Genomic DNA, 24,937 nt, shown 5'->3' on the forward strand with positions numbered 1-24,937 from the left:
CTACACATTGCACAGGTAAAATATTTTATATGATTACATGATTGAATGTTAATACATCAAAATACTTTTATGTTCTTAAATATATAGTCGGATTATCGAATTCTGCTAATTTTGAATGCCATTATTTTCAAGCAACATTTTTTTTTTTTATATTTAAAAATATTACACTGAAAAAATATATATACATATATGTACACATATGTATGTATGTACATATATATAATTAAATATAAAAAATAATGTAAAAGATCTAAAGAAATATCAATAAAATAACTTTCTATTACCGGAATTATTTGCTCTTTCAAGAGCCATGGCAACGTTTGATTAACACAGGTGTGTGTGCGTGTATATATGTATATATATATGTATAATATATATATGCGTATAGATATTATTATAAGGCTCCTAATTTCTCTCTGCAGAGAGAACCGCGTTGATTTCTCTAACGACACAGAAACAAGAATTTATATAATTTTATATAATTTTTCTTGCACCATAAATTAATTTTTTTTTTTTTTGACATACCGGTGTGCGTATTTTGACATAGTATCTAAAAAATGATAAAATATATCGGAAATATATTCGTCTCTGTTTTTTTTTTTATCTATTAACAATTTTACATGTTACACGATACGTACTCCCTACATGTACATGTTGTAAATTTCCAGCGAAAATAGACTTTTTTGTTTTTACGTTGAGCAAGATGTATGGCTATTTATTTAAATTTCTATTTATTTAAGTTACTACGAGTCAGAGAGAGAATTTTCGATACATTTTACCAATTTGTACTATTAAAAGTGTGCGAGAGTTGACATGCAAATAAAATAAAAATTTCTTACTTCTAAGCCACAACTCGACTTAGGAGCCTTAAAACACAATGGAGAACTAGAAATAAATATCACATTCGGCGCTCACTGTCAGGAACGTTTCGAGACACCACATTGATGTCATACATGTCATATCATCTCATCATTTTAAACTCTCCATCGCTTGTACTTTAAACATTTGTTTTTTTTTTTTTTTTTTTTTTTTTTTTTTTTTTTTTTTTTTTTTCTATCTCCATTTTGGAAATCTTAAAATACAAGTTAAATTTGTAATATACAAGAAACATGATAAGATATAATCTTAAACTTGGGTGGGACCGGTAGATTTGCCTTGTGTTCTGCGACGTGCCAATTCGGACATCACCACAGGACCGATATGAGGTAATCTTGAATTATGCGCCATTGCTCTGTATGTCGCCGCCACCGCTATCTGAAATGCAAGATTTTTTTTACTTGGATCAAACATCTTGCTACAATATTGTTGACTATTTTTATACTTGAGGAATTATTATATATAAACGTTCTATACATACCTTCAGACTATGAGGATCTTTTATAACATCAGGCAATACTTTTTGAGGAAGACGATGTCGATTTACAATCCAGGGAGATTTTAAAATAGCGGCTGCTGTAGGCCTTCGATTTGGATCCACGTGTAACATCCTTTTAACTAGTTCCTTAGCTTCGTTCGAAATGTGACACCATATACCGCTCTCCACGTCAATGTATCCCGGACCGATGCGGTCTAATATATCGCTCGCGCTATCACCCGGACTGTTGCGGAAAGGCGTATATCTGTTTGTACGTGTGACGAGAATCTCAAATTTAATCTCGGTTTGATCGCACGTGAATAAATAATCAAAATTTTTCCCAACTTTGTTTTTTCCAACATACCCAGCTAACATAATGTACAAGAGAACTCCGAGTGACCATATGTCACACGCCGCGTCGTATCCTTGACGTTTCAGCACCTCGGGTGCCACAAAGTTAGCTGTGTAACAAGGCGTCATTAACAATCCATTTTCCGCACGTAATTGTTTCGCAAAACCAAGATCGCATATACAAAGCGTCGTTGGATCACCGCCGGATTTTGCGTACAGAATGTTCGACGGCTTCAAGTCTCTATGAACCACCTGTTTTTGTTCTTTTTTTTAGTGCAACAATAATATAAACTCCATTTCGTAGAGACGGATGTGAGCGTACAAACAAATACGTGAAGATGTGCCATGTCATAAAATACGCACCGTATATACATACGTACATACATACGTTATACTTACTCCGTTCTCGTGAAGATAATGTATTACGCTGGTGACAGTGTGAATAACCTCGGCAGCTTCGCGTTCGGTGAAGTTTCGTCGCTGTAGCAAACGATCGAGAAGTTCGCCACCGCGCAAAAGTTCCAACACAAGATACACACGTTTATCGTCCTCGTGGACCGCTCTAAGTGTTACAATGTGAGGATGTCTACCGTATCGCAACAGAATCTCTATTTCCTCCGTTGGATCTCGGCTAGATTTCTCAATTACCTATTTCAATTGTTCAATGATTTTTCTATGTCTACTTGTTTGTTTGTTTGTTTTTTTTTTTTTTTCAATATTTCCGAGCAGTGTCAAAAGATACCTTCACCGCGTACTCCGTTTTGGTTGATGTATGAACGGCTAGATACACCACGCTGTATCCTCCTCTGCCAATCTCATGTTTGAATTCGTATTCGTCAGTTATGGAAGTCGAATTGACGTAAGACGGAAAGGTAGCGCTGATGCTACCGTAATTCCTAAAGTCCGGTGATTTGGCGTGATCCACATCCGCAAGCAAACCCGGCGCAATGAAACTGAACCCGCGAAATAATTCGTGAGCATTTGCGCTAGGCGGCACACCGGGAGAATCTGAGAAGATCGTGAAAATTTCTTTTGTAAAAACATTAAACTGTTATATTTATCATCACTTTGCTTACATATCCAGTCTACTGGTTGTTGTTTTTTTTTTAAAGTCACCTTTTGGTGTTTTACAGGTGAATTCACTATCAAAATAAAACGCATCATCGTCTTTAATAGCGGGCTTGAACGGCGGTTTTATCTCTTTTTTATAAAGAGCATCCCAGTCAATGGTAGCAAAGAAAATATGATTTTTAATTTCTTCTGTCCCTCCTGAAAATAAAGAGACATGTACTTTTGCGCATATACAAGAATACAAAAATTTTTATAAGATATGTCAAACGTTCGTAAGATATGTCAATTATATAATAGAATGATATATGCAAGTCTCTTTATAATACCAGAACCAAGACGATTTGCTGGATTTCTCTTAAACAATACCCTTAAAAGTGCCTGTGCTTCTGGTGAGATATTGAGTGGCATTCCTAATTTAGCCTTCAAGATTTGCGTCATTGTTTCTTTGCGAGTGGCACCTTGAAACGGAAGAGCACCTGTCAGCATTTCAAACTGAAAATAGTAAAGGGCGAGAAATGTATTTTAAAATGTTTCAACGTCTATATCTCTCACGTGTTATATAATTGTGCCACAAAAACGATACAGACACACATATATATATATATATATATATATATATATATATAAAACACTTAACTAACCATTAAAACACCAAAACTCCACCAATCCGCGGTGAAAGTGTGTCCTTTCCTGTTGACAATTTCTGGTGCCATATATTCAACAGTTCCACAAAATGAATATGTTTTTGAATCATCCAAAGGTTGTTTGCTTAGGCCAAAATCTGTTAAAGATATATGGCCTTCTGTATCTAATAAAATACTGTTGTATAAAAACAAAAGAGAAATTACTAAAATATGTAATAAGGAACGTAAAAGTACGTATGAAAAAAAATTATACAAATCGCACAAGCAATACAAACTTTTCAGGTTTCAGATCTCGGTAAATAATTCCCAGTTTATGTATATGATCAAGAGCGAGTGCTAACTCGGCCAAATAAAACTTAACATCGTCTTCCGTGAACATGACCTAAAACACAAGATGTTCACATTTATGTAATTATTATTGAGTGCCCAAATCATTCGTACGGGGCAACGATACAATGCAATCGATTTTCGAACAACACTCACTTCTTTGTTTAACCTGGAAAAGAGATCGCCACCTCGTAAAAAATCTAGAATTAAATAGAGTTTTCCTTCTGTTTGGAACGCATACTGCAATCGAACAATAAACGGATGTTCCACATCCACCAATATATTTCTCTCCATTTTGGTCCTAACTCTATCACGCACTAAAGAAAAACGGTTGTGAAATAATAATTATTTGAAGAGATGCATTCCCTAGAAAGCTATTAGTTTTTTCGAAAGATAAATGTACCTTTTAACGTTGCCTTTTTTAAAACCTTCATGGCATATAGTGTGCCACTATCTTTCCCAACAATTTTTCTTACTAAAAATACCTGTAAGAGAAAACGAGAGTTTAAAGATTATCTCACATATAATTATCCCACACTATAAAAACTTTTAAAATATACAGAATGCAGCAGAACAGATGGTAATAGACAAGAACTGATTCCTAGTGCGAAATTAAATTAAAAAATACATAATAAAATGTTTTTGTCTAGTGTTCAGTTTTGAAAAAATTCAAGTTTAAACATTTTTTGCGTATATGGGCACTTGGTAAGAAGATGCAATTTGTCATCTGTTGCTCGAGTGTACCATCTGTCCCCTCTGCCACACCCTGTATTAAAATTTTTATGGCACATATGTGTCACTCTTACCTTGCCAAAAGATCCCTGACCAAGAACTTTTAACAGTTCAAAGTGAGATGGTTCAGCTTTCTCGTAACCATCCCGAACCATCTCACGTAGTTCAATCTCATGCGATTCTGAACACCCATTGGATCTATCACTTAAATGTCCCTGAGTAATCATCGTTTCTTCCTGATTTTCGGCCGGAAGAATCTCCGTACTTTGCTGGAAAAAAACAAACAAAAAAACATGAGAGAAGGAAAGGGATGTGACTTTGATGTGTAACATATTTTATTGAAGAAAAGCTAAGATAAACTTGATTCAAAAAAAAATTGCAAGATTTCTTGTCTTCTCAACGACCAGTTTCGGTAACGTTGTAAATTGCAAAAACCATTCGAAATTCGTCGGAATTTACCTTCTCATTTGCACAGTGCTCAGTCCAAGGAGCCGTTAGAGTTGCCAACGGCATTCTAGTTAAACTTTCGTTCGTCTTTGAAATTGCAAGCGTTTTCGCAAAATATTTAAGTTAACTTCGTGTTAACTTTTATTATATCAACATTTAATAAGTATACAACTTTGTATACGCAACAAATAACTTCGTCAAGTTGACGATTGACATACGCTCAACCACACTCAACAGGAGTTTGCGGTTAACTACTAGGATAAACCACTGCTAATCAAGAGTACACACCATTTTATATCTATATATATATAACTCACATGTGTATGAAATACGTACACACACGTACACACTCGCGCGCAAGTTGCATATTATCTTATACAAAGATAATAATTTGTGGATCGATGAGTACTAGTCGGCGAGATAAAAAGATACGGAACGAGCTTAATCTAGAGATTTTTCCTCCAAATTCCCTGCACGTTTTGTAATCTGAGAGAAATCAAAGGTTTCCGATTGTGCTTCTAAACACGATTGGTGGTTCGGCTGTCTGACACTTAATTCCCCTAGTATTCGACGTACGGATGGCACGTGCCGATCAGCTGATTTGTTCGATCATTGGTCTCGCTTCTGTCATTTTTTCCGGCCCGCCGATCATTTGCTGTCACTCTTACAAGAGAAAATACATAATGCGCTGTATGTAAAAAAAAAGAAAAAACACGTTCCTTTTTATCGCGTTCCGACAGAGCGTTTTGTGAGGAATTTATCGACATTCGACAAAAACCGGAATTTCTAGAGAATAACGTTTTGCGGAGTTTGCGAACATGAGTTCGCGTTGTAGAAATAGAGGGAAAAGGGCCGCGCGCACATAGATCACAAGAGATAGAAAGATCGTGTGCGATCTATTTTTATATACAAAACGTTTCGCACGGCCGTCGCCGTGATTCTTCGTGTATCTCGCTCAAGATTTCATTGCTCAAAATGACCGAGAATTTGCGTGAGTAATTTTTGACGCAATTGAAGCATAACAAAACCCTTGCCTCTACTTGCGATGTTGCACAAAGAATGTTGTTTGCTGTCAAAATAAAAAAAATTTAAATATTCTTGGCGTGTACACGTGTTTTATACATTTGTTTTTTTTTTTTTAATGTATGAAACACGTTTGCATTTAAAATTGTCTTATATGAATTAGTTGCAACGACACAGCGTCTTGTATGTTCGAAAATATATTAATGTGCATTTTTTTACTGTCACTTATAACGACGATTTCCCACAGCCGAGGAAGTAACCAAGTCGAGTTTTCGTCGACGGGTGTGGGACTACATGACAAAGAACGAAATTGCAAACAGTTTTCCTACGAACATATACCATCGTATCCCAAACTTCAAAGGTGCTGCGGAAGCGGCTCAGCGATTGGCCGAATTGGATGAATTCAAGAAGGCAAGAATCATAAAGATTAATCCGGACAAGCCACAGGAACCGGTACGATTTTTAGCTCTGGAAGCTAACAAGGAAATTATCGTGCCTATTCCCAGGTTAAGATCTGGCTTGTTTCGGCATGTCACGCCAATTGGTGGCGCGACAAAAGGTCAATTAAAAACGCTGGCTTCCATGCGTGGCATGGAGCAATATGGCAAACCACTGGGACTTGAATCTAATATTAAGGTAAATTTATATAGTTTGTTACACAAAGATCATTTATAATGTAAAAGAGATTTCATGATTATTTCATATTGATGTGCGATGAGAATTAAATTCATTTATAAGACGCTAGATTGTTGAAAAATGTCATCATGATTTATTTAAAACGGTTGATTACTTTTTATTTAGGTGGATCTGGTTGTACTGGGATCTGTGTGCGTCAGCCGGGACGGATATAGGCTCGGCAAAGGCGAGGGTTTTGCTGATCTCGAGTTTGCAATGATGATGAGAATGGGCGCGATATCAGATAATACAACCGTAATCACGACCGTGCACGATTGCCAAGTTGTAGATCACTTGCCGCAACAATTGTTCAAAGAGTACGACGTACCGGTTGACATAATCGTCACGCCGACGCAGATTATTTTCGTTGGGCAGAGACTGAAGAAACCATCCGGCATTCTGTGGCACATGCTCAGCGAAAGAAGACTCAAATCCATGCAGATATTGCAGCAGCTCAGGCAGATGGATGAAAAGTATGCAATTATTGAATTAATCGAGTCACGAGTAAAGTGAGATTTATTACGCGCGAATACACGATGCTGTTTTTTTCCGCAGAGATGGCAAAATTGTAGCTCTGAAGGAAGTTGATTCGGACGTGGAGACACGTCAGTATATCAAGAATCGCGTTAAAAATCCAAGGAACAAACGGCGTGTTAACGTGAGTAAAGACGCACCTAATGTGGAAAACTCTAATAGGGAAGGTGACGGAGAGGTCGATAAGCCACGTTTTCCACGAAAACGGGCGTACAAGAAGACGAAAGTGAGTATATTGTTTATAAATATTGTTTGATAAAACTTGTTTTTTTTTTTGTACAAATTTTTGATGAGAAGTTAATTGCGAAGATGCAACGTTTATTTGAAAATAAAAACTTTTATCTTTCTTCTTGGAAAATTATAATAATCTTTGCTTTATGTGTGTTGCTTTATGTGTGTTGCAGACGAAAACGGAAGAGGACAACGGCACGTCACAACGGCGTAAAAATCTTCGCGGCAAAACGAAAGGACATATTGATTTCTCTCTTAAACTCTCCAACATATCGTCCGGCGTGAGAGTCCGCGATCTGAAGAACGCGCTCTCGGAACGTGGCGTTAAACCGAGCGAAATAATTTGGCAGGGTTATCGCGGCATTTGTTATCTTCACTTCAGCAAACTCAGGAACGACGCGACTCTGCCAAATCAACCGGTTCAGGTAGATTCAATCGTGGCGAATTTACAACAACTCCGAATCGGCGAGACCGCGAACGACCAGGAGGGTTTTATAATTGTAGAACCGGCGAAACCAATCTCTAGAATCGAGGTAACGAATGTTACAACCGTTTAAAAAACACTTATCAAACAAAAAAAAAAAACTACTATCGAGTGTATGTATTTGCGTGTTACGTATTGTTTTTATTTTCATTCTTTCAACAAAAAAGTGCATGTATGATCAAACGTATATTCATATTTACATATATTTTCTCATTTACACAGAGTGCTCGAAAAATGTGTTAGAAATTCTTTCGCGCGGGTGTTTTTAATTATATTTATTTTAATTATATCGTTTTTTTTTTTTTTAAGCGGAATTACATTTAATGATCTTAAGTGTGTGGAAATTTATATATAAATTGATAATTTTTAGCGTTTATATTTTATTTTTTGTTGTTTTGAGTGTTAATATTAACGTACTGGGAAGATTTTTTGATCTAGACAGCGAAAACAATGACCGTTTCGAAAACAGAAGAAACAAACAATCGAGATCTTTTTGGTTCTAGACCAGAAAAAAACCATCTTAAAAAGTCAAATATATTTGTATGTTACGGCTTTAAATAAGCGCGATATAATGTTAACTCTGGAATGCACACTCAAACGTTTGTGCATTTTTATTCACGCGCGTATGGATCTTTTTGTGCCACGTTTACTTCCAAGGTGTTTACTTCGTACAGACAGCTGAGCTGTAAGAACTTCGCGCGAGTAACAAACATCGCGACGTGGGTGAAAACTTCAATCAATTTTGATATAAATTGATCATGAAGTCGTTTTGATTACAGTCCGACGTTTTGATTCCATACGTTTTTTAAATGAAAATGATTTGTTTGCGAATAGAACTGTGCGACTTTAAAGTCCGTCAGAACTCTGTGCGATGCGCGTTTTATCGAAGCAAAAACTGTAGAATGTGCATTCTGGGGTTAAAAACAATCACATGACACAGATTAACATATACCAGACTTGGACAAACAATACATTTGTGTATTTTACGCCTTATAAATTTACACAAACATATGTTTTTTATAGTTATTTTATACATGTTATATTGTTAATTTACTTAGATCTATATTGAAGTTGTATTTGCGAATTAGTCTAAGATATAATAACGCGTCAATAGTAACAATTTTTGAGTTTGATTTAAACTGAAATGTGATATTTATCTAACAATTTATCTAACGAGATGTGAGATTTATCTAATGAAATGCGAATACCAATAGTTGTTACACATATATATATTTTGGCTACTGATTTTATTTATATAATACTTACGTATTAATAAAAACCGTTCGAGATGTACGAAAGAAAACAAAAATAACGATAAATATTCTCCCAAAAAAAATTAGTCGCAATAATCTGTGATCACCGGGTTATAGGAGTAAGACACAACTCTGTTTCATTAAAAAAAAAACAAAATATAGCACAAACAGCAAATTATTAAAATAAATTAAACAGAGTAAGATATATATATAAAAGACACTTTGCATAAAAGATTCTTCGAAGAAGCCAAGGTTTGTTAAATAGAAACAAATATGACTTCAATTTTTTTACAGCGCAAAAGTATTACCAAAATATTTTATGTGTGTAAATTGTGAAGAGAAAAAAACATTTTCATATCAGAATATGAAGTTGATATTAGAAATATTTGAGTTATTTTAACTCCCAGTATTAACAAGAATAAAAAAGATATAAACTTTAAAAAATAGAAAGTTTATCAGATGAAGTATAACATTTCTGTGCACAGGTAAAGAGAAACAGAGTGTACACTATTTTTTCAAACATATATATTTTTTTGTAAAAGAAAGGAAATATATAAATACTATATTTTTGTTCGCATGCTCTTTACGAGTCGTTTTTATAGGCGCGTTGCGGTCTTCCAGTGTGTCTTTTGAATAGCATCCGATGAGCTTACCGATGTATCAGTCGAGAAATAGAAAAAAAAAAAAAAAAACGGTAAAAACTTTTGTGATATTAATAAATATGATATTTCTTGTTTCTAGACATATACAATAATCATATAATTATATAGAATCAATGATAAATACTTTTATCATTAAATAATTAACACGTAAAAAGTGGAAAACACGGCCGTACACGTAGGTCGACCGTGTTTTTCATTGTTTTGGATTTTAAATATCCTGAGACTTGGGTCTTCGTTTTTTACTTATCACATATGCGTTGTATGTATATATTATAAAAAATAAAACACATAAAAGATAGTGTTTTATTTTCATTCAATCTGTTTTGTGCTCAACGCAGCGTACTTAATCGATCTTAAAGTGTCATAAAATTTTTGTCGTTAAAAACATATTGTCAAATGTAAATTAAGTTATAATGTTTGTATACAAACTCATCAATGTTGTAAAGAAAAAAACTATCGATCTAAAAAAAAAAAAAAAAACATTGCTGAAACGTACGACTAATAAAATTCAATATTCAACGTCTATAAATAAATTACGTGTAATTATTCGCGACAGGAAATCCGCGTCCGCAAACAAACTTATCTAACGTAGCAACTGTGTATGTAGGCGCTAAACTTTTCTGATTTCGAAAAATGATTTGTGTTTAAATTGCCTTCTAAATCACGGGTTTCGTAAAAATTGAATGAAAAAAAAACTTCAAGACTCTTCTTCCCTTCTCTCTCGCGAACTGTACGCGTGCGCGCGAGATAACGCGTAATTCGACTGACCGAATTCTCTCGTGTTACTAATTGTTTTAACGACTTCGCAACAACTGTATCCGCGCGTCTGCGTTGTCGCAGATCCGCATATTAAATGCGTGCGTCTACAAAGAGACTGACAATGTAAAGAAAACGGGAAATGAAACAAAAAACAAAATCAGAGAGTGAAGAGGTAAAGATAAAACATTTCGCGAGACCTGCGTCTCTTCTTAAAAAAACAAAAAAAAAAACAGAAGATAGCAAAAATACGCTCGTGTAATATAAGAAGAAAAACAAAAGACGTAAGATGAACGCATGAAAAGTCACATAGACCTTGTTATTATTATTTTTATTTAAAGTCTAATCAATATTTCGATAGATTGCGCAAAAGTGCGAAATGTGAGAGAACGTCTTTTTTTTTTTTTTTATGCGAAATCTGTGTAAAACCAGAACACACGAGAGGAATGAGAGAGTTGTGGATTAAAAATCCGATAAAAATTTAAATTTAATTCGGAATAAATAATTCGCGCTAATTTACGCGATTATTGCTTTTGTTAAAAAAAAACAAATGTTTTTGTTTTACGTCAGATGTAAACGCTTTGCGTACCTTGTAACAAAACCGCGAGCAAACTTTTAGACAATAGACAGACAGGACGTGGATGTGGATGGGGAGGAGGAACTTTTATCGAAAGTTCTCCGTAAACTGCGCAACAACTACACGCGACAACTCTGGAAGCGATTGGGACTTCTCACCTGGATGAAATGAGAATCACTGGCTGCTACCTGGTTAGGAGAGCGGAGAGTGTCCTCGTAAAAGCGAGAAAGATAGAAAGAGATAGAAAGAGAAAGGGAGAGGCTTACGGCCTCGTCGGCTTGAAGGCAATAGTAGAGTACGGAGGTAGGCGGTGTTTTAAAAAAGGACACCCAATACATATATATATATATATATATATAATACATATACATATATATAGAAGGCATTGTACTCGGCGAACGAACCAGCGTTAGGCGCTGGTTCCAGGTGTTGGAGGGCAGACTTACTCGCCACACGAGAGCCAGAGGGAACGGCACGTACGTTTACCTGCCTGTGCGCTTCTCCGTCCACAGTTGGCCGTTCAAGTGTCAAACCGCGAGTGAAACAAGACGACACGTTTCCAAGTTTCTCTCTTTCTCTCTCTTTCTATCACACACACACTTCGTTTCCTTTCTCTTCGGTTCACGAGTACCGCAGAAGGGTTCACCGATTGCGGACTGCGTGGGAGACGAGGAAGAGAGCGGCGCGGAGAGAGAGAGAGAGAGCAGAGAAAGACAAAGAGTGACGGAGAGAACTTCCTCTCCCGGCGGGTATTCCCGCCGTGTATGTCATCATCCGCGTACACAGTGTCATAAACCGTGGCCCAACGTTGGTGACTCGTCAGTGGATCGAGTCAGTCATCGTGGATCCTCGTCCGTCCCGTGGACACTGGAGCGCGGCGAATTACGCGCGCGCGAGCGGCGGCGGCGAGCGAGAGGGAAACCTGTTCGCCGTTGGGAACAACGATGCTTCTGCAATCCTGACTGACGGGAAAGGGATAAGACCGCCGCGGGTTTCAGGTAACGCGGAAAGAGGATCGCCCCGCATTTAGGCACGATCCGTGAAATGCGGGCTAATTTCAAAAAAAAAAAAAAAAAAAAAGAAGAAGAAAAAAAAAAGAAAACAACAAACGTGGCTAAATCCGCACAATGTGGCGAAAAGCCGGGGTTTAAGTCTTAAATCTCTGTCGTAATCTCTCGCGGATAAAGATGTCCAATTATCGGCGCCAACGGCGATGGAATCACAGGCGCGAATGATGATGTTTTTATCGATGGTTTCGAGGATCGAAGAGAATCTTTTTTCGCGTGCGTTAACTTGTGCGTTTTTGTGTGTGTGCGTGTGTGTACGGTGGGAAGTTGTTGCGTACGCACGCAAATGCGTGTTATATAAAGAAAATTAGAGATCGCGTTTTAGCTCGCGTTTCAAACAACTAAAGGCATCGTTCTCCGCATTGAATTACTTACGGCCGATTTCTTCATACATCTTTCGATATAGCTATCCTCTGGATAAATTCCTCTGAGAACCAATAAGGAGAACCAATTTTAGGGAGATATCTTCTAGACAAAGTTATCGAAAACTTCTAGAAGTTTAGTCTTATCTAGAAGTGAAAAAATCGCTAATTAGTCGATGTGGAACAAGATACAGAATGACGAGCACAAAAGAGACGACAATACACTTTTATTAGCGCGGTGTGATGCGATGTTTGATTCACTTTTGAGAATCTCTCAAAGAGAGCGGCGTTTGCAAATAGATCTTATTTAGGCTGCTTTCCTTTTAGGGGACACAGTCGACACAAGTCGACACAAGTTTCATTCTGTCTTTGTTTCTCACTGAATATTGAACGAAGACAGAATGACTTTTGTGTCGACTTGTGTCGACTGTGTCTCTTAAAAGGAAAGCAGCCTTATTTAAGACAATGTGCGTGTCTTCATTTTTCTGACGTTTTGGAAAATCTCATTTTTAATTGTTTTTTTGCGCCCGGATACAAGTAGCTTAATTGTTTTTTTGCACCCGGATACAAGTGGCGTCGAGTGCAATTTCGTTTTGAACGCGCGTCGGTGTCGAGAAATTAAATTTTTTGTCCATAAATTTGACAATCCCACATGCGGGTTGGCGCGAGAACTCGAGATTTTGAATGCAATTAAATAAATTTCCCACGGTGCGCTTCAAAACGGCACCGAACAAATTTACCTCGCTCAACAGTATTCGTACGTGCTTCAAAACCTTAACTCGAGTAAATACAAGCTTGCAAACTAGGAAACGTCTAACACAGAAGTTCTATTGACCATACGATGACCGTACGTCGCAGTTTGCCGATCCTCTTGCGCGTGCTCCGGCATCACGGCTGTTACGTCAAAATTCGTGCGTTTTTTTTTTTTTTTTACGCGCTTTAGTTTTTTTTTCACGCACGTTCTAACAAAAATTTACAGAAGTTTTTTTCTTCTTTTATTTACATCGTGTGTGTATTTAAGCCCCTTGCACAATGGACGGAATAGCGATAGCGATAGAAATAATAACAGTTGTAAAGAGTTTATATTTATTTTTTAATTTATTATTTATTAATCCTTCAGCCTGACGGCCAAGAAGGGAACTTGGTTACATTTCTTACAATTTTCTTTCCACATATATCTTATCCTATTGCATATCTCATTTTTGCGTACGCACGTTATCTCTATTACCCTTCCTGCTCTGACCTGCTCTGTCTAATCTCTTCTCTCCTTCTTATTTCTAACCTACCCTTTGAAATATATACTTTACAACATACAAAGTATCACAGCTTTGGTTTGGTTTTAATTTACCCTATCTTATCTTACACACACGCCCTCCTATATTCCTCCCTCGCGGACATATTTCATATATTACATCATCTTATATATTACTCTGTTTTTCTTATATATCTTATATACCTTAACTTATCTTATCTTAGTTAAATTAGTTTCTTCTCCACCCTTAGCCCTTATACGTTTCCTAGTTCTTCCTTTCTTTTAATCTACCTCTCTTTCCTCCTCCTCTTCCACCATCTGACTAGAGTTTTCTTTTTCTACCTTCCTTTTCTCTCTGAGTCTTTTTTCTTTTTCTTTCCCCACAGCCTTAACAAAACCCTACCTTTTTCTTTTCCTAGCTTATCATCGAATATGTTTTCAATTCTTTCCCTCTTGTCTTTGCCTGGTATATTAAACCATTCCTTACTTGTCTCGCAATCATCCACATAATGTACCATATCATCCTTCCCCTTAGTTTATATTTATAAATAACGGTAGGAACAGCGGAATCTAATATAAAAAAATACACATGTATCAATGCACAGATCAGAAAATCAGAATAAGCGATAAAATTTCCGACCAGTTGTAATTCTGTGTCTAAAACTGTGTTATTTCTATCGCTATCGCTATTCCTTCCATTGTGCAAGGGGCTTCTTTAGTCTATCACTATCATAATATCTCTTCTTTCCCAATGTGTTTCCAAGTTTCGAATAACAAGAAACACTTTTGTGGCGCATTTCCGTTTTCCGCGGTTTCGTCGTCAAAAAGAATGGGAAAAAAAACATCGGCAAATATTGAAATTTGGAAACAACGGGGATCTTTTACTCCCGCGCTCTTTGAACGCGCGCACCTTGAATACGCGCGCGTTGCCTGCCGTCTGTTGTGCACAGAAGGCCTGTATATATATATATATATATATATAATCGCACGGGCCCATCGGGGCCGCCGCTGACAGAAGTCCCAAGCGCTTAGAAAAGTGCACGGGACGGAGACAGCCGGTTGGAGGAGAAGAGAGAAGGGAAAAATAATACGAGCGCGCGCGCGACGAGGACGAACGACGACAGATGCGAGAGCGACGGGGCGGCGGGCACCGCCGCCGCCGTGTGTGTGTATTTGCCGCCGACGACGTCGCCGCTGCATTGCGACATTCGACGACTATAATACACACGCGTTTTCTTGGCCGTCACAAGCGTCCGGAACGCTCGTCTGTCGCGTCGCGTCGCGTCGCGCGCGTTGCGGCTCGACAATTTCGACCCGTTTGCTGCCTTTGTGTTCCCCGCTCCTCCACCGCGTGTCCGCTCCGCGTTTGACGCTCGGTCATTGTCGTCTTAGGCCAAATCGATATACGTGTGACCCGATATATGTCAGTCGGCGAGGAAGTCGGCGTGGACAAACGGAAGAAATCGCGTCGTAATAAATCTCTCTCGCGCTTCGAGCGACTTTGTCGCAGAGTTTCTTTGCCGTCGGCGCGGTTTCTTTTCTGGTGCGGTGTCCGGAGTCTTCGTCGCGAGAAATCTTCCGATGTTCCGACATTCCGGAGGATGTGAAAAGGAAAGAGCAAAAGTAATATTTCCGGAAATTTCTTTGGAGAAAAGGAAAAGAAAGAAAAGGAATTTCGGCGCGAGCCGCTGATCGCGAATCGATCTCGATTGCTCGAGCGATCGACGTTTCGTTGGCAGAAAAATTGCGGGAAGAACGTCAAGAATTATCAACGTTGCGGAGAAGTTTCGGTCTCGTGCGAAGAAACACGTGAAAAAATATATCGTTCACTTTTTGTACAGAAAACGTGAGAACAAGGGAAAGAGGAGGATTAAAGAAGGGAGCGCGGTAAATAGCGCGCTTGAAGAGAGGTTGCTTCTATAAAAATCCAGTTGCACACCGAGAAACACGAGAAGAATCTCCTCCGAGGGAACAACGTCGTGCGACAAAAAACGAACGCGAAAAGAAAAGAGAGGACACGAAATTGCGACGAAACGCTCCGCAAAAAATTCGCTTCCGAAGAAAACGTTCGAAAAAACAAATACACGCACTTTGTTCTTCGCGATTCGAAATTTCAGTAAAATATATTCGAAAAACAAAAAGTAATAAACAAAATATCTCGGGGGAAACTATAACAATTAATTAGTTAAAATAACAAAAAGAAAAAAAACAATCTTCGAAGAAATCAAATTGCATTCGCGAAGAAACAAACAGCTGTTCCTGTCGGCGAACAAAAAAACCGTAGGATTCGCATCTCGGATTCTGAGAGAGAAGATTCTCTCGTTCCAAGTTTCGGAAAATAATAATCTTTACAAACAATCAGAGGGGGAGGAAAATACGTTTCTCCGAAATCCGATTTCGATCGCAAGTTGCAACTTTGAAATTTTTAATTCGTTTCGTCGCATCTCGCGCGACAAAAAAAAAAAAAAAAAACAATTTTGGAAACAAAAGAGCGGGGCGGGAAGGGGCGAGAACCTTCGGAGCTCTTTTCGATTGGCGTGAGATTCTCCCACTTCGAGTGAGATTTTCGCGTCGTCGGGGAAAGCGGAACGGGAACGCGATCTCTCGGGGAAGGAGAAGCCGGGCAGATCTGAGAGACACGGCAGAGAGACCACCGCACAACAACGACGACGACACAACCAACACGCGGGAAGGTGGGTTCGCCACGTGACGGACAACGTTTGCCGGTGCCGCGTTGTGTGCGCGCGTGTGTGTGATTGTTTCTCGTTGACGTTGCTCAACTGATACGCGAATCTGACGCGAAGCGTGCGTAACAATCGGAAGTATTATTGATAATTGCGAACAACGTGTATCCGGTTCCGGCGAGGACAGAGAGGAGTGCGAATTTTGCGGAATCTAAAAACCGAGAGAATTCGCGCCACAAGAAGTGACACACAAACGGTGACACGCGTGAGCGAAACGTCCCAAAGCGGCCCCGTGTGGTTCGTCTTGTGTTCTCGCGTATTACAAGATACAAATGTTCCTTTGCGCGCGTATACACGCGCAAAGTTTGCGATTTCACGGATAAGGGAAAATATCATCGGTCATCGTAAAGCTGGTGAAAGCCAAGTAAGTTAAGTGAGTAAAATCGCGATGGACACATGCGGTCGAAAGCGTCGTAATTGCGTTACAACATGTGTATCGAGAACGCGAGGTGTTTAATTAATTTATTTTGAGCGAACTTTTTGACATGAACTGTCCGTAACTTTCAACATTAGAAATCAATAGAAGTATTTTAGTTTTGTTCAAGATAGAAAGCGATGCGAAGTGTTTTTTTGCGTGTACTTCTTTTAACTTAGTGAATCTTGCTTTAACGGTGTGAAACAAGTAACGGGGCAGACGATACTTCGTGTAACGCGCGCAACTTGTCTACGTGTGTGGAAAAAAAATATATATACAATAACATTTCTTTTATTTCGCTCGAATTGCAACCAGCAATTGCATATAGTTTTGTTGCTCGAATTTATCTTATTTTTTGTTTTTTTTTATAACGCACGTGCTTTGTATGATTTCTAATATATTAACATTAATTTGTTTTAATAATTAAGCTAAAGAATAATGTTTTTAAAATTGAAGTAATTAACATATCATAATAATTGAGAGGTTTTAAAATTTAATCTTAAAATAATTTTAATTTCACATTACTTCTCTAAAGCATTAAAAATACGTTAAGATCGATCACCAGTTGTGTGTAAATTGTATATTTTATTCAATTCTGATATATATATACAATATTAAAACTGAAATAAAAAAAAAAAACGTGATAAATTTAAAAAACATTTAAAATTCAGGAACGAAAAAATTGGCAAAAATCCAAATTCGTAGAAACGAAAATCAATTTTTCTTTGAAAAAATAAAATGGCGATTACGTGACGATATAAATGATAATTCGATCTGTGAGGGTCTTCTTTCCTCTTTGTGTCTCGAATCCTTAGGTATGCATTCACTTGAACGTGAGTGAAAAAAATAGTGACTAGAAAGTGCATTGTGACTCACGCGTATCTTGCGTGCTGTGTTGCATATACATAAGATAAATCCCAAAAGATTTGTGGTTCTTTATTTGTTGCTTACTTATTCAAAGTCACGTCACGATCGTAAAAAAAGAATTCTTAGCGAAAGTTGAATCGAAGAAAGATTTATTAAATGCGAGTTTAACTATAATTTTTCACGCATTTGAAACGTTGAATTAAAACTTCACTTTTTATTTATTAAAAATTTTTTTTTTTTTTAAATAGTATCTATCGTTTTTCAATTGCGACAATTTAATGTGCTTAAAATTAGTAAGTTATTGAACGAATAATTTCTTCTCTCTCTTTCTCAGTCAAATAATGTTCGCTAATTCCTGGAGAGCCAGTTTTTACTAATTTTTGTTCTATGTAATGTAAGAATTAGTTTATTTAAAATAACGCGATATTCTGTACGGATGTTGAGATATACAATACGAGTAAAAGATAACAATTACTCAGATTTTTTAAAATATTTACACTTGGCGAATAATCCCATGGGATTTTAGAAGAAGCAACTTTTTGACAATAAGCTGAAATAACCCGACACGTCTCTCTCAAAAGAGTTGTCAGACTTTCAACTCACCTGGGTGTCTCGGTCACTGTAATTTGCGCGTGTTTACACGTTCTCGTTGTATTTTCACAGAATGGCTCCCGCAGGGATTCCTTCGCCGAACGGAACTCTGCCACCGCCCGTAGGGCCTGCGAACGCCTCATTTTCCAGTTATAAAAGAACTTGGTGGAAGCGAGTGGCCCCCTGCTTGGCTTTTCTGGCCGCCTTTTGTACCGCCATGGCTCTGCTTCTTGTCTGGAGCGAGGCCGCAGCTTTGAGGTAACTTATATTACATCACCAATTATATACGGTCAAAAAAAAAAAAAAAATTGCATTTGATCTTTTCGTCGTTTTAACAAAAGATTACGATCTTACGGCGAGTTTGTTTCGTCTCGGTATACTCTCGCAACGAACTGTACTTATAAACTATATTTGTTATAAACTATACTTACGGCGATTTTGTTAACTCGATTGTGTCGTTGAAGTCATTCCCTTTCGCAGACAAAACGTATCACACAATGACGGCGAATCTCATTAGTTTGCATTATTAGAAAATCGTGCAATCCTCTCTCGAGTTGGTATAGAAGTAGACCAAAAGATCTCTCAGCGAGAGAAATTACACTGGCAGTTTGTATTCTCCGTTTTGTTTTACCGCACAAGATTACACAATTGGGTTTCAGATCAAATACAATTAGATCTTTCGCTGTATATATGTCTCTTAATTAAATTCGATGTTTCGTTTACAGGAGGCAGGCGTTCGACGCGAACATGACCAGGGACTACGTGCTCGATAGCGTATCCATGGACAATCCCCAACTGGTCGCTTACATACGGCAAGTGCATTTGAAACCGACGACTCATCAGGATCCTTTGCGCGCCAACCAGACATCCGAGGAGAAGTACGTGGCGAGTTTGACGCAGGGCAAACGCGAAGGTGTTTACGCTGAGTACATAAGCAGGGTGAGAATCTTCCGTTTCGATTGCCGAACACGTTTCACGTGTACGTTGCGCAGCGTCAGAAATCTTCAATTTTTTTTTTATTGTGACTTTTGTTTTTGTCTTCGTTTTTGAAGACCGATACGTCGGTACGGCTGTGTGTTGTATATACAACAGTCCTAGATTTCACAGATAACACAAGACAATTTTTATCACGCACAAGCCATTTTTATCATGCGCCGCAAATATGTTAACGAAACACGCAAAACCGGGAAATTATCTTTGGTCACGCAAAACGGATAAAAATAGACGAACAAAAATCGGCGAGTTTCTCGTTTTATCTTCATTTCGCTTTTATCTTTTCTCGTTATTTCCGCGCAAGGGCGGAAATTAATTCGATAGCGCAGTTTGATTTCTATCTCTCGCCGCAGGCAGGATCACAAATTCGTGTACTTGTACTAATTACCATGCGACCACGTCGTGTATTTCTTACAGATAGGCGCGATTTCGAGCACCGCTTGGCTGGAATCGAATCTGAGCTGGCGTGGTGTGTTGATACTCACCGAGCCTAGGAGTTTCTTCGAGGCGCAGAGAAGCACCAGAAATCCACAGTCGAGAGTTCTGCACGCTTGTCTCAGCACGGACGAGGATACCAAAGAGGTGAGAAAATTCTATGCGAAATGAATTACGAGAATCAAGCAAGGTTCGAAGTACCTGTGTTGGTTACGACGTGCCGCAACCCTTCTCGAAGACCTATGTTTTTTTTTAACCCAACCAAGCAACCAATCAAAATAGTAAACTAAGAAACTAATAAATCCGTTAAACTTTCTTTCCTCACTTGAATGCTCCCTTCAATAAAACTTTATCTTTTTTTCCCCGCTCGAATCTTTTTCAGTTTGCCGATGAAACTACTTCGTTTCAGAAGCAAAGGTTCGTTTTATGTGTTTTTTTTTTTAAGTCCTTCGTAGCTTTGAAGAGCAACGTCAATATGCTCTAACAGCCCTAAACAAAAGTCTCACAGAAAATATCGTGTATTTTATTTCAAAATATTCACTACTTTGCATAGAAGCACGTAACAGTATGAAGTATCTGGTTTGTTGCAGATAAAGTATCACCAGGAGTCGGAGGTTCAGGTTACCAAATTGGGCGACGGACCTAACAGCCTTGTGTCATCAGACGACGGTTTTCCCACCACCAGACTCAAATGCTTTCCTCTCTACAGCGTGCTGTTGGCATACAACGCCACCACCCTGGATTATTTAAGCCTCGACAGTCCCGACGCTCCCGATGGTCAGGTAAAAAAAAAAAAAATACAAATAATTCAATAATTTAGCGAAAATGTATAATCAATAACTATTACTTTAAATCTCCGCAGATAAATTATTTTATTAGTTTTATTTGTTTGTTTCACTTGGAAAAAAAAACAGAGATCGCGTACATTGTTGAGACTGAAAAAAATTATTTGTTTACGTTTGTGTGCGAGATATTCTTCGCTCGCGAAAAACTCGAAGCGCGAAGTTGCAAACTGTCGCGGAATTAAATTCCTTGAAAAAAAAAAACAAAATAACGGAATATACAAGCGCGATGAACATCTCGTAAAAGAACAATATGGAAAAAATGTTCCGCAGATACTCGACACCATTCCGTGGGAAAGTACGAGAATATCTGTAGTGTCGATACGATGGAATCCTCATCACAGCGAGGCCGAGACGAAGAGCTTCATCGACAGAATGGCCAGCCGGCGATACAAACTCGTACACACAACGGACACCGGAAAGTTGTTTTTCCTGTACAATACTCTGCTTAAGATTTGATGATCTTTGACTCAGGTTAATAACGCGATAGACTGCTCTTGCGCCCGACTGTCGCAGGATACAACATTTTTGTAATTTAAGCATCTCATAATACGCATCACATCACATCGTTTTCTTTTCATCGCGCTTCTGATCTGTTCTTAATATTTTACTCGCGCTGCTTTAGAAATATTACTTCCGATCAAAAGCGCGATAATCCTCATCCTCCTCCTTTTCCTCTTCGATCTCACAAAAATAAACGATCCAATTCGCGCGCCATCGTGTTTAGGAAACACTCAAATCGATCGCGGAATTAGTCTTCCGCTAATGAATATTTTAATACATGTTATAAGTCTCTCGCGCGCGTGCTTCGCTGCTGTTGACCGTCCGCAGGTGTAAGTCTGTTGCGCTCTCGCAGTATAATAATAAGAACGTTCGTTCGCTGTAACGTGTGGAGTTGATAACAATCTCTCTAATTGAGTCTCGAGAATCTCGTGAGTTCAAGAACTCTTGCGAAATAATTTTGTAATAAAAAAAAAAAACAATTGTGTACATATGCATACATATTTTGCGGATAAATTTTCTTGATAATTACAAAGAATTCAAAATAAAATAAACAGTTAAAGGAGAACTCGAGATTTTGATTTTTTTTCTAAAAATTTTAATTTACCAACTTAAATTTATTTTAAAAATGTCAAAATGTTGCGGGACTCGTTATATCTCAAGATTTTATTTATTTTCTCTATTTTTAGTTCTAAATGTCGTATCTCTCTTGTTTTTTTTTTTGTTTCGAGTTTCGTTGAACTCTCGAGAAATCGAGGATCGCTTTTCGTCGTTCTCGATATCAGCGAGAAAGGCAAACTACTTAACAAAACGCGGGGATTCAACGATTTCTTTCATCAGGACGCGGACAAAATTATACGATAGCGTCTTTCGTACACGCACGTAGTAGTTTTGTGGTAGTTTGTGTGATGGAGAAAACGCGCGTGACCCGAATTCTCTTAGATCTGTTTCAGATATCTGACTCTTTGCGTATATATCGTCTTATACATCGTAAGACGTGCTACGGTATTTAGTTCTCTTTATTGTCTCTTTTTTTTTGCAGTTGTAGTTATTTATAAATATCGATAGAGAGAAAGAGAGAGAGAGAGAGAGAGAGAGAGAGAGAGAGAGAAAGAGATTGTCACACGAATCAGAAATATAAAAGGAGTTCTTTTAATTTTCTTAGTCGTGCGCATTTGTAACAAAGACTGACTTTCGGTTCCGCGAAAACTTCGCAAAACCGCTTTCTGATCCTTCTGCGATGTTTCCCGATCTCTTCTCAAGACACACACACACACACACACACAAGAATTCATTTAATGTCGTAATTGCGCAGCACATTCTGTTCATTTCACGTGCGCAAATAATTAACAACCAATATTTACACACTAGTGATTCACAATCGATAGTTGTTTAAAATATTTACGCGGATTAAAACTAAACAACAGTCTTTGGTAGATTAAAAACACAAGTTCGCAAAAATTGTCGGCGTTGTGATTCGCAGATCGTCGTTTGCTCAATTGCGAAAAAAGATTTAAGAAGTTTTTCCCAAGATCTCTTTCCTGAGAGGTGCGTTCTCCAGAAAGAAAAAGAAAACAGAGAAATTACTTGTGAGATCAGAGTGTGAGAGATTTTACGGTATATATAACACACACACACGTTTTTTTAACGCAAGGTGATTTAAATATGCGATCGAACGATATTTTTTTACGAAGACTAGTTTAAGTTTTTACGTAGCGGAAATGACAAGCACACGCGAGGATCAATCCGGAATGTTTTTTTTTTTTTTTTTCGAGCTACTTTGTTCATGTCGTTCGTTCGAGAACGAAACACAAGCACAGTTTCCCTCTTCGAAAATTAATCTCACGTTTATATACGTCGATCGTATTGTTTTGTTTTGTTTTTTTTTTGTATAATTAATAGCCGTAAGCACATAAACACACCAAAAATGGACGGGTAGAAATAATAAGCAACTTACTTAATCATTCGCAGAAAAATCGGCTTGTGCACAATCCGTCCATTGTCAGAACTCGGAACGGAGGAAAGCCTTATTAGCGCGTAAGGTGATATTTTCTTAAAAAAAATGCTCTGTATATATATTATATACTCTCTACGTATTATAACATGTGTGTTTCAACAGATAACACTTCTAGCTCGCGAAGTTTCAGTTAAAAAAGAGTGACAAGTTTTGAACGTGCAACAACTCTTGTCGCGCTGCGTGTTTTAACGCTAAACTAAGTAACAAAGTCGAAAGAGATTTTTTTTGACTGTAAATGTAAAAAAAGTTACAACATCGTCCTATCGCACGCACGGAATTTAAAAAAATTGCATATCAGAACTACAGAAAATTAAGTTAAATTAAGGCGTTAAAAATTTACGCGTTAAAAAAAAGAGCACATTTATGAATTAAGTCAATTGCACGAAGTTCGCTAGAAGTAGCATATTCAAGATACTGTAGCGACAGATACTTAAACGGTCATTCAAGTTTCTTCGCAATTGATCGTCACTTCGCGTTGCGACAATCGTAATTACGTTTATGTTTTTAATGTGCCGCGCAAAGAGCAGAGTCGTGACACTTGAAGATATTTGCAAGATGCGATTGAATCGAGAGTGTTTTTATTGTTGAAATTTAGACTTTATTTATTCTAAACACTTTCATTCGTAAATTCGAGAGTCTGATATCTCAGTTAAAAAAAGATACAAATTTTTTTGTTTTTTGTTGGTGAAAAATTCTTTTTGTACATTTAGGATTTACATCGCGCACACGAATGTTGAGGTTTGTTGTTTAAACGCCATGTATGTTTGCGAGATAAATATTGAAATAACAAAAGTTCTATATATAACGTAAAAATAACAGTTTAATGAAATCCTAAAGAAAAAGAATACTTCACTGTATATTAAAAAAAATCAACATTTTTATTTATAAATATTTTTCAATCAGCATTCGGGATATGCGCTTGCAGTTCAACCGCACGACTCTGCGAGAAAAAAAAAGAAATGAATGTAAGAGATTTTCACTTTAAGATGTCACTTCATTTTGTATTTGTTAGGACACCGATCCGATTTCCTTGCCGCTCTTATTTCGAAAATCATTCCATGACTTATCCCTTTCTATTCATCAGTGCCTGTGCGAAGTATCGACTTCGTCGTAGCATCCTAATGCGTTTTTTTTTTTTTTTGAGAGATTTTCCATTTTTATTTTTTACACCGTATATTATAATTGTAACTCGTAGTTTTTGACACGTCGAACACGACTGCTCGCATCTCTGTCCTGTGAAGAGCAGCCGATTCCTTTCGAAAGCAATAAATTTGGATTTATATTTTGACGTTTGAGAGAGATTTCATTTACTCCGTTTAATCGTTTAATTTATTTAAGCCTGTTCGCCACGTATTTTTAATAGGTACGTTAAAAGCACGATTTAGTAAAATTTCGTCACTTCTAACAGTTTACAAAAAAACCTAGTACGATATTTTGGCCGCATCGATTTATCAAATTTCTGTAAGGCTCACTTTATGTTTTTAGTATGCAATTATTTATACACGTACGTGAACGTTATCATGATCACTCATTTTTTTTTTTATTTTAAAGTAACACTTCAAGATTCTCGAGAATCTTCTTTATTCTCTTTTACTTTTTCTTCCGCAGTCTTTTCTTCTCATCATCGAACTGCTGCTCGTTTATATAAAGTTTTTACTTCGATGCGATAATACAACGGAAAAAGTGATTTATTTGCGCTCGCGCGACACGATTAGGTGACATCAAAGAAA

The 24,937-nt window shown here is 37.6% G+C and overlaps 3 protein-coding genes across 5 annotated transcripts; 2 read left to right on the forward strand and 1 right to left on the reverse strand.

Moving 5' to 3' along the window:
* Window positions 1-591: 591 nt before the first annotated feature.
* LOC109859367 (ribosomal protein S6 kinase 2 beta) lies at window positions 592-5,328 on the reverse strand. The gene is made up of 13 exons (XM_020437569.1): window positions 4,939-5,328; window positions 4,554-4,748; window positions 4,151-4,232; window positions 3,904-4,064; window positions 3,696-3,802; window positions 3,418-3,595; window positions 3,103-3,268; window positions 2,822-2,974; window positions 2,448-2,713; window positions 2,105-2,353; window positions 1,719-1,957; window positions 1,358-1,619; window positions 592-1,254 (listed from the first exon to the last, which is right to left on the reverse strand). Exons 1-13 carry the CDS (start codon window positions 4,990-4,992, stop codon window positions 1,126-1,128), a joined length of 2,241 nt encoding a protein of 746 aa, XP_020293158.1. The 5' UTR covers window positions 4,993-5,328; the 3' UTR covers window positions 592-1,125.
* Window positions 5,329-5,558: 230 nt separating this feature from the next.
* LOC109859371 (methenyltetrahydrofolate synthase domain-containing protein) lies at window positions 5,559-10,234 on the forward strand. Its single transcript, XM_020437577.1, has 5 exons — window positions 5,559-5,917; window positions 6,197-6,585; window positions 6,751-7,097; window positions 7,180-7,384; window positions 7,563-10,234. The coding sequence occupies exons 1-5, from the start codon at window positions 5,902-5,904 to the stop codon at window positions 7,944-7,946; spliced, it is 1,341 nt and encodes a 446-aa protein (XP_020293166.1). The 5' UTR covers window positions 5,559-5,901; the 3' UTR covers window positions 7,947-10,234.
* Window positions 10,235-11,562: 1,328 nt separating this feature from the next.
* Window positions 11,563-21,713, forward strand: LOC109859368 (protein Star-like). Of its 3 annotated transcripts, none has more exons than XM_020437570.1 (6): window positions 11,563-12,119; window positions 18,492-18,677; window positions 19,145-19,358; window positions 19,830-19,994; window positions 20,438-20,629; window positions 20,963-21,713. In XM_020437570.1, exons 2-6 carry the CDS (start codon window positions 18,493-18,495, stop codon window positions 21,146-21,148), a joined length of 942 nt encoding a protein of 313 aa, XP_020293159.1. In that variant the 5' UTR covers window positions 11,563-12,119; window position 18,492; the 3' UTR covers window positions 21,149-21,713. The 3 variants fall into 3 exon arrangements, with proteins under 3 accessions (XP_020293159.1, XP_020293162.1, XP_020293160.1); XM_020437573.1 differs by lacking the exon at window positions 11,563-12,119 and adding an exon at window positions 15,111-16,495; XM_020437571.1 differs by lacking the exon at window positions 11,563-12,119 and adding an exon at window positions 16,579-16,910.
* Window positions 21,714-24,937: the final 3,224 nt, after the last annotated feature.

Source organism: Pseudomyrmex gracilis, unplaced genomic scaffold (genome assembly GCF_002006095.1).
Source record: "Pseudomyrmex gracilis isolate BER0280 unplaced genomic scaffold, ASM200609v1 scaffold_259, whole genome shotgun sequence".
Classification (NCBI taxonomy): Eukaryota; Metazoa; Arthropoda; class Insecta; order Hymenoptera; family Formicidae; genus Pseudomyrmex; species Pseudomyrmex gracilis.

Excerpts from the sequence above, each read along its gene's own strand:
- LOC109859367 (XM_020437569.1), bottom strand. The coding sequence starts at position 4,992 with ATGCCGTTGGCAACTCTAACGGCTCCTTGGACTGAGCACTGTGCAAAT. Across the intron at positions 4,065-4,150 it reads AAAAAAGGCAACGTTAAAAG|TGCGTGATAGAGTTAGGACC; the intron begins GTACATTTATCT and ends GTTTTTCTTTAG. Across the intron at positions 3,269-3,417 it reads GGAGTTTTGGTGTTTTAATG|TTTGAAATGCTGACAGGTGC; the intron begins GTTAGTTAAGTG and ends TACTATTTTCAG.
- LOC109859371 (XM_020437577.1), top strand. Across the intron at positions 6,586-6,750 it reads GACTTGAATCTAATATTAAG|GTGGATCTGGTTGTACTGGG; the intron begins GTAAATTTATAT and ends CTTTTTATTTAG. Across the intron at positions 7,385-7,562 it reads GGGCGTACAAGAAGACGAAA|ACGAAAACGGAAGAGGACAA; the intron begins GTGAGTATATTG and ends TGTGTGTTGCAG.
- LOC109859368 (XM_020437570.1), top strand. The coding sequence starts at position 18,493 with ATGGCTCCCGCAGGGATTCCTTCGCCGAACGGAACTCTGCCACCGCCC. Across the intron at positions 19,359-19,829 it reads ACGCTGAGTACATAAGCAGG|ATAGGCGCGATTTCGAGCAC; the intron begins GTGAGAATCTTC and ends TATTTCTTACAG. Across the intron at positions 20,630-20,962 it reads CCGACGCTCCCGATGGTCAG|ATACTCGACACCATTCCGTG; the intron begins GTAAAAAAAAAA and ends AATGTTCCGCAG.